This window comes from Phascolarctos cinereus, unplaced genomic scaffold, assembly GCF_003287225.1.
Source record: "Phascolarctos cinereus isolate Bilbo 61053 unplaced genomic scaffold, phaCin_HiC Scaffold_2;HRSCAF=192, whole genome shotgun sequence".
NCBI lineage: Eukaryota > Metazoa > Chordata > Mammalia > Diprotodontia > Phascolarctidae > Phascolarctos > Phascolarctos cinereus.
Genome location: NW_027555625.1, coordinates 255,121,186 through 255,136,284, shown reverse-complemented (window position 1 = coordinate 255,136,284; position 15,099 = coordinate 255,121,186). Strand labels below are relative to the sequence as shown.

At 41.1% G+C, this 15,099-nt stretch overlaps 1 protein-coding gene across 1 annotated transcript in view; it reads left to right on the top strand.

The window, feature by feature from the left end:
• The window catches only part of UAP1L1 (UDP-N-acetylglucosamine pyrophosphorylase 1 like 1), a 40,556-nt gene extending 38,263 nt beyond the window's left edge, over window positions 1-2,293 (top strand). The window contains 1 exon segment of the mRNA XM_020981800.2: window positions 394-2,293. Coding sequence (XP_020837459.1) covers window positions 394-480 — 87 coding nt within the window. The 3' untranslated portion in view covers window positions 481-2,293.
• Window positions 2,294-15,099: the final 12,806 nt, after the last annotated feature.

Sequence of the window (15,099 nt, the reverse complement as noted above, 5' to 3'; positions counted from 1 at the left end):
GATCCCCAAAGCCCCTTCCAGCTGGGACAGTCTGTGTATGATGACATCAGGCTCGGCTTCAGGCCTCCTGTTTTCACAGAGAGCTCTTCCTTTCTCTTGAGGTATCCTCTTTCAAGCCTCCCCAGGAGAGCGGGGTTGGAAGTGGCCTGGTTATTCTTTCTGTGGAGTAGTAGTAGAGAAAGAGGACAGTGGGATCCAATCTGAAGTCAGTGTGTGTCAAAAAAAATTGCTGCCTAAATCCCAGTAGCTTCCCCTCATCTCCTTGCTCTCTTCTTTGGGCTATATGAGATGTTTCAGACAATATTCTATGAAGTATTCCTGAGATTAGCCAATCACACGTGTGGACACATCTCTGGAGGAGGAAGAGACGTTTCTTTACTATTGTTTTTGCAGGGTCTGGAAGTATACCTGAAGGATGAGGAAATCTGTTCACCTTTTATACTTGATGAAAACAAGGCAAAGCTGCTGGAAAAGGCTTGATTCGTTTCAAGACCAAATCAAATCTGTCCTTGGGTCCACCGGCATGAAATTGGTTTTTGATTTGAATAAGACAAATATTTCTGGAAGCAGTGCTGCTCAGCCTTGGGTACTAGACTTTAGTGGGAAATATATTTATGATGAAATATAAATGCTAAAATTTATTTTGCCAAGTATAGTTGGCTTCTATCACCTAGGGCTGATCATTTGAGTCCTGTACACAGTACAGCTTTTCTTGTTGAAATGTGGAATGAGTATTATAAAGCTAAAAATATTATTCCTCTCTCATTCCTGCCTCCTTTTCTCCCAGAGGCTAAAATCTTGCTCTGCTGATCAATTCTGTTGACATTTTTTGTATTTCTGAATTTTTGCTAAATTTCTTCAGGCAATCAATGAAGCAGATCCAGGCTGCTAAGAAAGTACTGGGTCCTAAAGGCAAAATGATGCTGTATGATGTTATGACATTGTTGTTAATCATCGTACCATCGCAGTGGAACACTAGCCCAGAGGCTGCCCCCTGTCCTTGTTCTGGGTTGCAGATTAATTTCATTTGGGTGCATTTTCCCCTGGCTCATGGTGCCTTGTGGGCCAACAGGCCTTCCACTTCCTGTTTATCTACAAACCTAGGTCAAATGGGAAGACAGCTGCTATTGCCCTGGCTTTAGTTCTCCGCCCAGAAGGAAACTGTCTGGAGAATTGAGTTAGAAAGGCCAGTGTCTAGTGAGGGCTCCCACTGCCTAGAGGCCCCCTGCAGCTTTGTAATAGCTAGGTTTATAAGACCTTCTTAGAAATTGAGAAGCACCTTGAGTTGTGAAACAATAGACTGGGTGGATCTTTCTGGGCCTCAGTGAGCAGGGCTCTGAGCGCTGGAGCTACTTTGTATCTGGCCTTGTGACCCTGGGCAAATTGCTTGGTATGTTTGTGTTCTGCCTTCTTCCCCTCTAAGTAGGGGATGGTGCTATTTACTACCTCTTGGCGCTGTTGTGACGAATTAAACAGAGAATAAGCCTTCTACAAAGTGTGCTATTTAATTACCCTTTCCATTTTTTCTTTGCTAAACCTTAGGTATTTTGTTCAGTGGCTGATGCCTGCTCAGTGCCTTAGGCTCATGGAGACAGGAGCTAATTACCATCTTTCCCTTTTCTAATCAACCCAGTGGAAGGAAATCAGCATGAATGGAGCAGGTCTTGACTCTAGAGCCTGGTGTGAAAGGGATAGATGAAGGCTCAGCCTAGGCACAGGGAGGCAGACAGTATTGGGAAGGATTAAAGCCCTGTGTGACAAGCTTTGGAAAGCTACGGAATTTTCAAAATTTTCCTCCCTATAACCCCAAGCAAGCCAGGCCTCACTGGCAATGAAGCTTCCAAGGAGGCTGGCTACTCTGCAGTTCCAGTAGAGAGATTTCTCTTTAGAACCCTGGGGCCTGCTAGGGAAAGGGGAAGTCCCTGTGCTCTCTATGCCTGAGGTAGAAGGTCAGATGGAGTTGGTTAGCCTGGAGCACCCGCAGGACATGGGAATGTACTCTGGATCATAGCTACTGTTGGAGCATTCTGGAGAAGGTTTGTTTTTTTAAAAAAATAAGCTTTAATGACAACAAACTTCCACCTTCCAAATAACTGCATGTATCTTTTTCTATATAAATGTATAAATTCAGTCAGTTTCCTGTTATCAACTATGAATCTTTTTGAAAAAAATGTTTTATTCATACATTTTGTTTTTCCATCACAGCCAACTATGAATTTTAAGAAGCAGATTGCTTTGTCTTTTGTTTTAACTCTGAATATGCCAGACTTTGATAATAAAGACCGTGCAATTATCCTGTCTGTTGTTTTTGTACTAGAACATAATAGGTGGTGATAGAGAACCTATGGCTGTGGAATTCTCAGTTCTTCAGTTAGGTGTGCCTTCTTTGTTTTGTTGCTTTATTCTGCTGGATAAACTGCTGTTCCTTCCAGGATCCAGGGCTCTATGTCAAATCAAAGGCAGTAGGACAAAGAGAGCCAAACATACCACATGTGGCATCAGTTGGGCAGAGTGTGAGCTTTACCAAGCTGTAATCATTGATCAGTAATGTAGCTGGAAGAAACCTTTCCAGTATCTGTCCATTACCTCTGCCTCACGTCAGAACTGCACTCAAACCTCTTAATGCACAGCTCTCTCTTAATACCACTTCACATCTGTCTCTTAATTCAGCTCACTTCTGAACCACGGTTTCCCACAGCAACCAGTTCCAGTTACCTACCTAACCACAGTGTTTTAGAGTGGCTTTGACAGAGAACAGTGGTATAATAGGATGACTCAGAGAACAGCAGAGACAAATTAATCTGCTTACTGGAGGAAAAGGTCAAAGACCTACAAGAATCCTGTCTAGATGGGAAAGTAGGTCAAAACAAAGAAAAGAGCTTTTTTGATTGAAATTAATCTGAACCAGTGTGCTAAAATGTAATCACAAAAGGCAAAAACAAAGATAACAGGAATAAGGTAAAATGGTAGGATTTTGTAAGGTCTGAGGAACAGTCTAGGATAGTTCTTAGAAAAGGACTTTGGGGAAGTTGTGATGTGGTAGGGAAAGCTCCATATTTGGAGTAAGAACACTTGATTTTTTTTTTTTAGGCAATTGGGGTTAAATGATTTGCCCAGGGTCACACAGCTAGTAAGTGTCAAGTATTTGGTCTGAGGCCGGATTTGAACTCAAGTCCTCCTGACTTCAGGGCCAGTGCTCTATCCACTGTGCCACCTAGCTGCCCCAAGAACACTTGATTTTGATTCTCAGGTCTGTTTCTTAACTAGCTGTATGAACGTGGTAAGTCATTTAGCCTTTGAGTTTCAGGTATTTCATCTGTAAAATGTGTTTAATAATACCTGCCCCTGCAGATTGGTGGAGGAGGTAGTTAGAAGCAAAACACTTTTGAGGAGGGACAGAATGAATGAAAGGAGAGAGAATAGAATAAAAGGTGGGGGGATAGGATGGTGGGAAATACAGTTAGCAATAGTAACTGAAAAAAAATCGTAAAGTAAGTTTCTCTGACAAAGGCCTCGTTTCTCAAACATAGAGAACTGGGTCAAATTTATAAAAATAAGAACCATTCCCCAATTGAAAAATGATCAAAAGACATAATCCGTTTTCAGATGAAGTAATCAAAGCTATCCATAGCCACATGAAAAAATATTCTAACTCACTACTGAGTGGAGAAATGCAAATTAAAACAATTCTGAGGTACTACTTCTCTCTATTAGATTGGACAAATGTTGGAGGGGATGTGGGAAAAATGAGACATTAATGCATTGTTGGTGGAGCTGTGAACTGATTCAACCATTCTGTAGAGCAATTTGGAACTATGCCCAAAGGTCATAGCAATACCACTACTAGGTCTGTATCCCAAAGGAGATAAAAATCTGTACAAAAAGATTTATAGCAACTCTTTTCTGGGGGTAAAGAATTAGAAAGCGAGGTGATGCCCATCAATTGGGGAATGGCTGAACAAACTGTGCTGTGTGATGGTGATGGAACACTATTGTACTGTAACAAATTTTTGATAAGCAAGATGCTCTCAGAAAAACCTGGAAAGACTTGCATGAGCTGATGCAAACTGAAATGTACTGTGTGTAAAGTAACAGCAATATCGTAAGATGATCAGCTATGAATGACTTCTCAGCAATATAATGATCCAAGACAACACTGAAGGACTTATGTTGAAAAATGCTATCCATCCCCAGAGAAAGAGCTGATGGTGTCTGAATACAGATTGAAGCACATTTTTTTAAACTTTATTTTTCCTGAGTTTTTTTTGGTCTGTTTGCCACAGAATGACTTACATGGAAATGTGTTTTGTATGACTATACATGTATATATCAAATTGCCTTTTCAATGAGGGAGAGTGGGGAGAGAGGAAGGGAGAGAATTTGGAATCCAAAGTTTTAAAAACAATGTTAAAATTGTTTTTACGTGTAACTGGGGAAAAATAAAATACTACTACAAAAAAAATCAAAAAAATACCTGCCATGAGTATTCTACAGGGTTCTCTTGTGAGTCAAATGAGATAATTTGTGTAAAGCACTTTGTAAACAGTGAAGTGCTATGTAAATGGCAATTTACCACTTTTATTATTATCACTAAGAGGGCTACTAGTTGGCGCAATGGATAGAACCCCTGGCCTGGAATCAGTGGGACCTGGGTTCAAATTGAGCCTCAGACTCTTAGCTGTTTGACCCTGGGCAAGTCACTTAGCCCTGTTTGCCTCAGTTCCTCATCTGTAAAATGAACTGGAAAGAGAAATGGCAACCCCCTCTAGTGTCTTTGTCAAGAGAACCCCAAATGGAGTCATGGAGAGTTAGTCACAACTGAAATGACTCATCAATGACTACAGCAACAAGAAGGCAAATTGTAGGTGTGATCCCAGCACTGTTCTGGGAGAGAGGTGCTTGAGCAAGATAGTCAAATAGTCCCAGGAAGTATGCTTGGACCATGGGAGATGATGGCTATGGCACTATACCATGGTCCTGGGTACATACAGTCCCATATGATTCTTAGCTGGACAGTGGTTTATGATGTTTTAATGTAACATGAAAATATTACTTTAAATCATCATATTCCCTGATTCCAAACTTACCAAGTGGTCTTTATGACATTAATTTGGTTTCACAGGTAGGTCTTCTTACCTCACAGGAAGGGGAGCCTTTTGGGTAGCTATAGTGCTTGTCGTAGGAGTACCCCCAAACTGGATCTGGTCCAATATTAGAGGCCATGTCAAATGATCACTCTCTTTGGGTTTCTAGTTGTTCACTCCATTCTAACTTGTCTAGGTTTCCACAGAGGGAGGCAAAAGCAGCCCCCAAATTCCATAGAAACATTCAAGATAACTAAGTAACAGGTACAAGAAGGTATTTATTAACACTCCACAAAGAAAAAGCAGACAATTCAGAGGAGTTCTGAATTTTTGTTTACAGGCTCCATGAAACAGTAAAATATATGCATCTCCCTCTTTGGTGGGTAAAAGTCCTTTAACTCATAGCAGTGCCCTGTTGTCTGGATTTTCCTTGTAAGGGATGTAAACTCGGTATTGCTGAGCAGCTAATTTCTAGACCCACACTATTCAAAAAACACATGATAATGACACATGGCCAGGTCTAGATCCCTTGCTCTCCCACATATCACGGCTTTTGTTCCATGGAGTTGCTCCCTTCAGTCCCATGGACCACAGACATGATCCCATTCTCATAGCTGGAGACACAGTGCTGAGGAAATTCACCTTTCAGTAGAAGGCCAGATACTTAAATTCTTACACTTGGGGTAGCTCGTAAGGTATCCCTCATGGCTGTTGCTGTCTAAGAAATATACTTTCTTTTGCTAGAAGACTACATTCCAAATTTTCTTCAGTTAGAAGGCTGGCTGGATTTGGGGACTCAATTTGAGGCCTATGCTAGAGAGGCAACTTTCACAAATTTGCCGCCTGTCAATGTTCCTTTATCCACAACACATATGTAGTTGAGAGATTGTATACTGCCTCTTTTAAGTCTGGGGCCAGGAATTTGACCTATCCTGAGAGAGTAATTCCACACAATGTGGGTGAGCACTTGACCGCCTCTGCCATGTTCCTCTAGCAACTCTTGATACTTCACTACTGTCTAGTATGTTATCCTCTGGTAGTAACTCTCGTACTAGGGGTTGGGGAAAAGGTCTGTTAGGCCCTGGGGTTCAGGAATTCTCTTGGGCCACGATAGACTTAGCTTGAGCACATTTAGTTTGCTGTGGACTTGTGCCCCACAATGGCTCTGGAATGGAGGTGGGAGGGGAGGAATCTCACCCCCTTCCCACAATGCTCCAGAAGAAAGGCAAAAGGGAAAATATCTGTTGGCTTCTTTTTATAGGCGAGCATTAAAAAAATATTTCTCCTAGCCTGTCTCAATACTGAGTACCATCCTCTGGGCAATTTTAATCACTGAAACCTTCTCCAGGAGGTGCCAAAGGGACACAGTAGCTCCACAGGAGGTGATAATCATGGCCTAAGCAAAGGTTCACCTCTCTACAAGCTCATCAAGTTGATTAGAGAAGTCACTTGATCAATCCCCAATATTAATCAACCAAAGGCCACAATTAGTTCAAAGGCTCTTAATAAAATGGTATACAAAGACAAATAGCAATTAAACTTTTCTGCATAAACCTGCGGCATATTTTTCCACAAATATAGATGCCATAAGTGGGAAGCATGACTATTTGAATATGAGGCCAGAGACCAAAGATGGCAGAAATAGACACATAGGGAACCTGTGGCCAGGGTACACAATGTGGAAGGGCAACTCATCTCAGATATTGTAGGACTAGAAATGTATTCTGGTGATGTCATCATCTTACTCTCACTAGCACACTGTCCATGGTAGCTACCACATCTCACTGCTGCTCCTTACCTCTTAATGCTGGTTTCTCTATCTCTCTGTCTCCTATTAAAAGAAATTTTAATGATATTTTGGGTTTTATATCCCTTTAAATTCCGAATATATCCCTCTTCCTCCCCTACCCAGAGGTCTATCTTTTTGTAACAGGTAAGATCTAAAGATAACAATAATAATAATAAAAAATAAAAGAAAAGAATAAGATATAAAGATAATAACCCAAGCCATCCACCTGGTCTGACAGTATACGCAATATTCCACACCCATAGAACCCCTGTCCCATATCTTTTTTTTTTATTTTGACAAGCTGTAGTATTTATTACATTGTAAATTTCATAACAAAAATATACATGTAATATATAAGTATATACGTGCATATATATGTATATCCCATATCTTAAAGATGGAGATGCATTTCCTTATCTCCTGTGATGCCAACCTTGATTATAATTACAATTATACATCATTCAGTTTTGATTTTTTTGTTTCTTCCAAGTACATTGTTGTAGTCATTGAGTATATTTCCCCCCTCCTGCTTATTTCCCCCTGCATCAATTTATATAAGCCTTCCTTGATTCTCTGCATTAATCTTTGTCATTCCTTATGGTACAATAATTATTCAATTACATTCATGGACCACAATTTGTTTAGCAATTCTTCAGTCACAGAGGAATGTACCTACTTCATTTCCAATTCTTCGTTATCACAAAAAGAAATGCTTTTTGTCTTTGATACCTTTCTCTTTGTGTTTTGTCTTCCTTGGTATAAATGCCCAGGGGTGGGATCTGTGGGTCAAAGAGTATGGATGTTTTAGTCACTTTTTAAAGCATAATTCTTAATCATTTTCCACAATGATAGGGCCAATTCACAAATCTCCCCAAAGTCTGTTAATATGCCTTTCAGCAGCTCTTCCAACGTTAATTTTTTCCATCTTTAGTCATCTTTTCCAATTTTCTTGTGTGTGAAACCTCAGAGTTATTTTAATTGCATTTTTCTTAATTACCAATGATTTGGAGAAATCTTTCATATGGTTGTTAATAGTTTATAATTCTATTTTTAAGATTGTTCATATCCTTTGTGCTGATCTGTCCTTGCTGCTGCCACCTGCTGGTCCTTAGTTGAAATGTTAATTCTCTTTAAGAGGACTAGGTTATGCCAACTTCGTTTTAGCTTAGACTCCAGGGTCTAAGTTTTAGGGGTTTTTTTGGTGAGGAATGTAGATCCTTCACGCACACTGGTATCTGATTAGGAAAAAACATTCAACAGCTTCTTATTCCGTAAAGACAGAGAGATCTATCAGTCCCCTGAGTCATGTGCCAATTTTCTCTTGATGGGGAAAAAAGTGTATTAGTTCCTAGAGTCTTAAATTTCAAGAGCTAAACTCTCTTAGAACCAATTAGAGACTTCAGACATTTAATCTGTCTTTGAACTTTTTCTTTCTATAATCAATGCTTCCATTTCCTCTATTCTTATTCTCTTTATAACTTTGCAGTCTGGCTTCCCAAATCATCACTCAACTGAAACTGTTCTTTCTAAAGTTACTAATGATTTCATAATTGCCAAATCTAATGGCCTTTTCTCAATACTTATTCTTCTTGACCTCTCTTTGCAGTCTTTGACACTGATGATCATCTTTTTCTACTTGATATGTTTTTCTCTCTGGGTTTTCATGACACAGCTGTTCTCTTACACTGCTGTTCCTTCTCAATTGATTTTACTGGATCTTTATCCAGGTCATCCACGTTAACCATGGGTTGTCCCCCAAGGTCCTGTCTTGGTCCCTTTTCTCTTCTTCCTCTGTATTATTTCACTTGATGATCTCATCAACTCCCATAGTTTCATCTATTGTCTCTATACAGATGTTTCTCAGATTTATTTGTCCAGCCCTAACCTCTTTCCTTGATCTCACATTGCCAACTGCCTATTAGATATTTCAAACTATGTTCCATGGCCATCTTAAACTCAACATGTCCAACACTGAGCTTATTATTTTCCCTCCCAAGCCCTCCCCCCTTCTTAACTTCCCTATTAATGTTGAGGGTACCACTATCCTTTTGGTCACCTGGGCTCTCAACCTAGGTGTTAACTTCATCTCCTCACTCTCTCATTCTCCCATATCCAATAAGTTGCCAATGCCTGTTATTTCTACCTTCTCAACATCTTTTATATGAACCCCCTTCTCTCTTGTGATTATTACCATCCTGGTCCAACCTCACAGTCAGACTACTGCAATAGCCTGTTGTTTGGTCTTCCTGTCTCAAGTTTCTCCTCACTATAATCCATTTGAGGCTATCAAATTACTCTTCCTAGGGGCAGCTAGGTGGCGCAGTGGATAGAGCACCTGCCCTGAAGTCAGGAGTACCTGAGTTCAAATTCAGTCTCAGACTAAACATTTGACACTTACTAGCTGTGTGACCCTGGGCAAGTCACTTAACCCCAAATGACTCAAAAAAAAAGAAGAAAGAAAGCAAATTACTCTTACTAAAGCACAGGTCTGAACATGTCATCCCTCCTATTTAATCAACTCCAGTGGTTCCTTATTGCCTCCACTATCTAGTGTGAAACCCTCAGTTTGGCATTTAAAGCCCTTCACAACCTAGTCCCTTCTTACCTTTCCAGTTTTCTTATACCTTACAATCCCCTCCTCCCCTCTACCCCAATATACTCTGAGATCCAGGAACACTGGCTTCCTTGCTGTTTTTTTGAATAATGCTCCATCTTCTGACTCATGACTCCAGGCATTTTCCCTGGCTTCCTTCAGGTCTCAGCTTAAGTTCTATGTTCTGTAAGGACCCTTTCTGGATTCCTCTTAATGCTGCTGTCTTCCTTCTGCTGATTAAACTTTAATGTATCCTTTATATTTCTTATTTGTACATAGTTGTTTGCATGTTGTGTCTCCTCCATTAGAGCTCCTTGCCTGCAAGCATTATCTTTTACCTTTGCTTGCATCCCCAGTGCTTAGCGTAGTACCAGGCACATAGCAGGTACTTCATAAATTCTTGTTTAGTAACTTGTTGACTTTTCTTCCTGCTAGTGGAATTCAGGTCATTGTCCCAAGCCTTTGGCTGACTTAAGGTTAGAAAATACTGATGGATCTTGTTTCATCCATGATTGCTAACCTGCATCTGTTCAATAAATTTCTGGGCCTATCATCCAGCAAAACATAAAAAAGTAATTTGAGTCTCAGTGAAGAGGTCTAGGGCTTTTGGGGTGCTGGGACCCCCAAGATCGCGGTACCGGGCCCTGCTGAATGAATTCAACTCAAATCTTCTTCAGCCAGAGGAAAAGTTTATTAGTGATAAGTCACAGAGGCCAGGTGACACGCATAAGGACAGGTGGGAATGAGAAAGGCTCAGCCTTTTGAGCGTGAGATTCTCAGCCTCTGAATGAGGGCCAAGGTGGATCTTAAATACTAAAGTAACTTTGGGTGGCCAGAGAAGGGGGCTGGGAACAGGGTCTAGGTAAGAACTCTAATTGGGGAGGTCTGAGAGATTGAACAGACTATGGGAGTAGACAATGGAGGGAACAGGAAGGCAGAAGTTTGAAAGACATCTGCACAAAATCAAGGTGGGGCTAGGACTTTCAAAAGGAGATAAAGGAAGGACTTTCTGGGGCCTACAGACAAAAGGGAGCCAGATCTGAATAAGATTAAAAGGTAAGGCTAAGGCTTTCAAAGGGAGATGAGGGTCTGGGGCCTGTGAGTCAGATTCCCTTTGGGGCAAAGGGTGAAGATCTTGGCTTGGGCCCCACCCCCATCATCAGGTGCTGAAGTTCTTCTCAGATTCCCACAATCCTTTGGGTCACCTATGCAAATAGAAGAGGGAAGGTAGATACAAAAACCTGATGGAATCCCTCAGAAGCATTGTCCTCCTCTTCAATATTTTGTTCTAAATTCCTGCCTTTATCATGTTTATGTGTTCTTGTTATTCTTTGGCACAAAACCCCTTTTGGGGTTTTCTTGGCAAAGATACTGGAGTGGTTTGCCATTTCCTTCTTTGGCTAGTTTTACAGATGAGGAACCTGACACAAACAAGGTTAAGTGACTTGCCCAGGGTCACACAGCTAGTAAGTGTCTGAGGCCATATTTGAATTCAGGAAGATGAATCTGACTCCAGGCCTAGTACTCTATCCACTACACCATCTGGCTGCCCAGATTATGTTTATGTGCATGCCTACTAATCTTCAAACTGCAGACTTGCCAGCCATTGAAACTGGTTATCTTGTTTAAATTGTATGTAAGCCTTCTGCTTAGGTTGAATCAGTTTGGCTGAAATGGCTGGAATAAATTTAGAGCCTGGGCCTTTCATCAGAGGTGCCAGTGGGCTCAGCATCACCCCAAGACTAGCACTTTGGAATGATCAGAACCAAGCTGAGTCTCCAAAGTCCTTTCCAGCTGAAGCATTCATTCTGTGAATCTATGAACAGAGTTCTATAGGATCAGGTCTAAGAAGACCATTAGATAAGGTAAACCAAACCATTGTCTAAGTAAAATGTGAGAAAGTTGTTTTTATAATGCCAGTGGTATGTCTAGAGAGGGATCCTTTTGTGCTGCACTAACTGTGCTTTCTGAAAAGAATATGTAGGTAAATAAGACCATGGTGAGCTCCAAGCAGTCCTACTTAATCTTATTTTGTAAGGAGGATTATAAAGCAGAGTGGGGAAAATGGGGCAGGGCCTCTGGGCTTGAATTTCTGGAAGGGTCTTAGGGCAGAGCACTAGTGGAGGGAGAATAGGATCATAGAAGTGGGAAGGTGCTGTGGAAACATTTAAAACCTGTTTTAGTAAAACTGAAAATATTAAGAAGCAATACTTTCCTCTGAAGCCCTTTCCAGACTCCTGGGAAAAGTCCCTAGGAAAGCTGGGATAGGCCAGAACAAAAGGGAAAAAGGAAAGCCCTTCCTTAAGAGAATAGAAAAATTAGCGATAACCAAATTTAACTCCCAGTCTTATTCATTTCCTTGCCTCCCCACCCACCTAAAGTGATTGATTCTCCACAGAGAAAAGATTAAGCAATGTAGGTTCCATCAATTAGTTTAATTCCTAGAGCTAGCATAATGGTATGAGAGGGAATTAGAAAGTGACTTGGTTGTTCAATTCTGAAATGTAAACTCTGAGTGTATTTGTAAGATATTTCTTTCCCTCTTTTAAGATTTTTATCTTACCTGAAATTATCTCAGGGCAGAGTTCCATCAGATAACACTGGGGACTATGCCAGTCTGGACATCTTTCCAATCTAAAAATGGCTGGGATATAGATTAATGTTAAATAAAATTGTTTGAGGGGTAGACTTGTGCCTAAATCTGAGTACAGTGTATTAGTTTTTTTCTTCCATAGAATTTAGGAATAACCTGGTGGTCAGCCTTTTGGATCACTATGGCTCTGTAACACAGCGATTTATCTAAGTCCCCCAAGCTTATTTATATTCCCAATGTATGGCATCTCATAAGGAATAAATTCTCTTAAGTTTTCCTCTAAAGGACATATTGAGAGGGAACATGGTATAACGGAAGAATGAATGCTGGACTTGGAATTAGCAGATCTAAGTTCAAATCACATGTCTCAACTCAACCTCTCTGGGTAAAATGATGTGGTTCAACAGAATGACATGTAAGGTCCTTTCTGGTACTAAATCTATGATCCTAAGTAGGAAGGCCTGTGATTTATATGTGTTGTCTCTCCCAGTAACAATGTGAGCTACTACTTATGAACAGAGACTGTTTAACTTTTTTATATTCTCAGTGCTGAGCACATTCATAAACAACATTTATGTCATAATAAGTCTAATGTAACACGATAAGAGCTTAATAAATGATTTTTCATCCATTCATTTATCATAGCACAGAGTTGGCCTTGGGCTCTTGAACAGGACAGTGGTTTGCAAACTACCTACCAAACTGGGAAGGCTTTGTGCATGGGCCAGGGACACCAAATTTGTCTGTGATCTGAGGATCAGCCAAGCTAAGGGCATTATTATCAGAAAGGCACAAAATGATAAGGTTTTGGTTTTTTTTCCCCTCAAATATAGCAATCACAAAGTTCTGCCCCAGACATGGAAGGAATAATAATTTTGTTGTTCAGTCATTTTTCAGTTGTATCAGATGCTGTGTGACCCTATTTGGGCAAAGATACTGGAGTGGTTTGCCATTTCCTTCTCCAGCTCATTTTACAGATGAGGAAACTGAGGCAAACAGGGTTACACAGCTGGTAAGTGTCTGAGGCCAGATTTAGATTCTTGAAGATGAAGTTTCCTGATTCCAGGCTTGGTACTCTATCCACTGTGCCAAAATAGCTAGCATTCATCTACATGAGTGCTTTAAGTTTGCAAAGAGCTTTATTTACATCATTTAATTCTCATAACAATCCTGGGAGTTAGGTGTTATTATTGCCATTTTGTAGATGAAGAAACTGAGGCTAATAGAGGTTAAGTGACTTGCCCAAGGTCACACAGTATCAGCGGTAGGATTCAGAACGTCTTCCTGACTCCTAGTCCAATACACTATGCACTAGGCCACCTAGCTGCTTATAGAATACCCCACACTAAAGAAATTTTACCTCTTTGTAACTTGAGGGGGAAGTCCCTCTTTCTGGATGAGAGATGCAAGTTCACATCCCATATGGTGGCCAGGACATAGATTTTTATAGAACTACATCACATCTTCAGAACATGAGACTTACTAGATTTGGAGAGGTCTCAGCCTCATAGAATGGCAGTCCTTAAGGAACTTAGAAATCATCTAGTCAAACTTTTCCACTTTACAGATAGGTAAACTGAGGCTCAGAGAGAGAGGCATTATCTTGCTCACAGTCACACAGAGAGACTGGTAGTTCTGGGAACAGTTCTTTAGTCTCCTAAATCCAGATCCAGTGTTCTTTCTTCTACACCATGCTGCTTCCCATCTGGACTTCCCTTGGGGATCTCATCAGCTTCCATGAATTCAACTGTCATCTCTATGCCTATGATTCTCAGATCTATTTATCCAGTCCTGACTTCTCTCTAAACTTCCAGTTTGGCATCTCCCATCTCCTATTGGACATTTTGAACTGGATGTTCCATACACATCTTAAATTCAACATATCTAAAACTGAACTCTTCATCTTTCCCCACAAATCTTTTCCTAATTTCCCTATTCCCACATAGCCAATCCATTGTCAAGTCCTGTTGTTTTTACCTGGTAACATTCCTCACCCTGGCCCCTTTCCCACCTCTGACGTTGCCACCTCCCCAGCCCAGGCCTCAGCACTTCACAGATGGACTATTGCAGTAGCCTGACGGTTAGTCTCCCTGCCTCAAATCTCTCCCCCTCCAGTCATCTTCCATTTAGGTGTCAAAGTGATCACCTTAAACAATGCTAGCCTTCTACTCAATAAATTGCAGCGGGGCTCCCCGATACTTCCAGGATCAAATGTAAAATCCGGTGTTTGGCTTTTAAATTAAAGCCCAAAGTAGCCTAGCTCTTTCCTACATTTTCAGTCTTCTTACACCCCAAGTAATCTTAAAAACAGTTACACTGGCCTCCCTTCTGTCCCTTACATGAGATTCCCCTTCTAACTCCTGAGTGTTCCCCAGTAGTGCACTCCATTCTCTTCTCCCTGGCCTCCTGCAAGCCTAAGCTAAAGTCCTGCTTTCTACAAGAAGCCTTCCCCACTCCTCTTAATCTCGGTACCTTTCCTCTGAGACTTATCCCCAATTTTTTCTGTGTCTTGTTTGTACGCAGTTGTTTGTATGCTTCCGTCATCAGACTGGGAGCTCATTGAGGGCAGGGTGTTTTGTTTTTTTTTTTAATCTCCAGCACTTGGCACAGTGCATGGAACATACTAGATGCTTAATAAATGCTTGTTCACATGTTTCCCTAGTATGAGACAGAGCTTTAGAAAAAGAATTCAGGAATGCGGTTTTCAGTCTGGGTCAACAATCTTTTTCTTTTTCTGGGCTTCAATTATTCCAACTGTAAAATGGATGGGTGAAGTTAGCCTTAAGGATCACTAAAATCCTGCCAGCTCTGACATACAGCGATTCTCTCTCCCCCAAAACCTGTCCACCCGCACCCAAAGGAGTGTATCTTAGACACAGATGACTGCCTGTAAGAGCCAGGGCTGGGGGCGGGGCTCAGCTTCAGGTACTTCCGGTACCTGGTCCTCGTTCCCTTCCTATGCTACCATAGAGTCAGGGCTGATGAGCTAGAGCTGCCACTATGGAGTCGCCCCGGAAGTTCCCGCGTGACCCCGGATGTA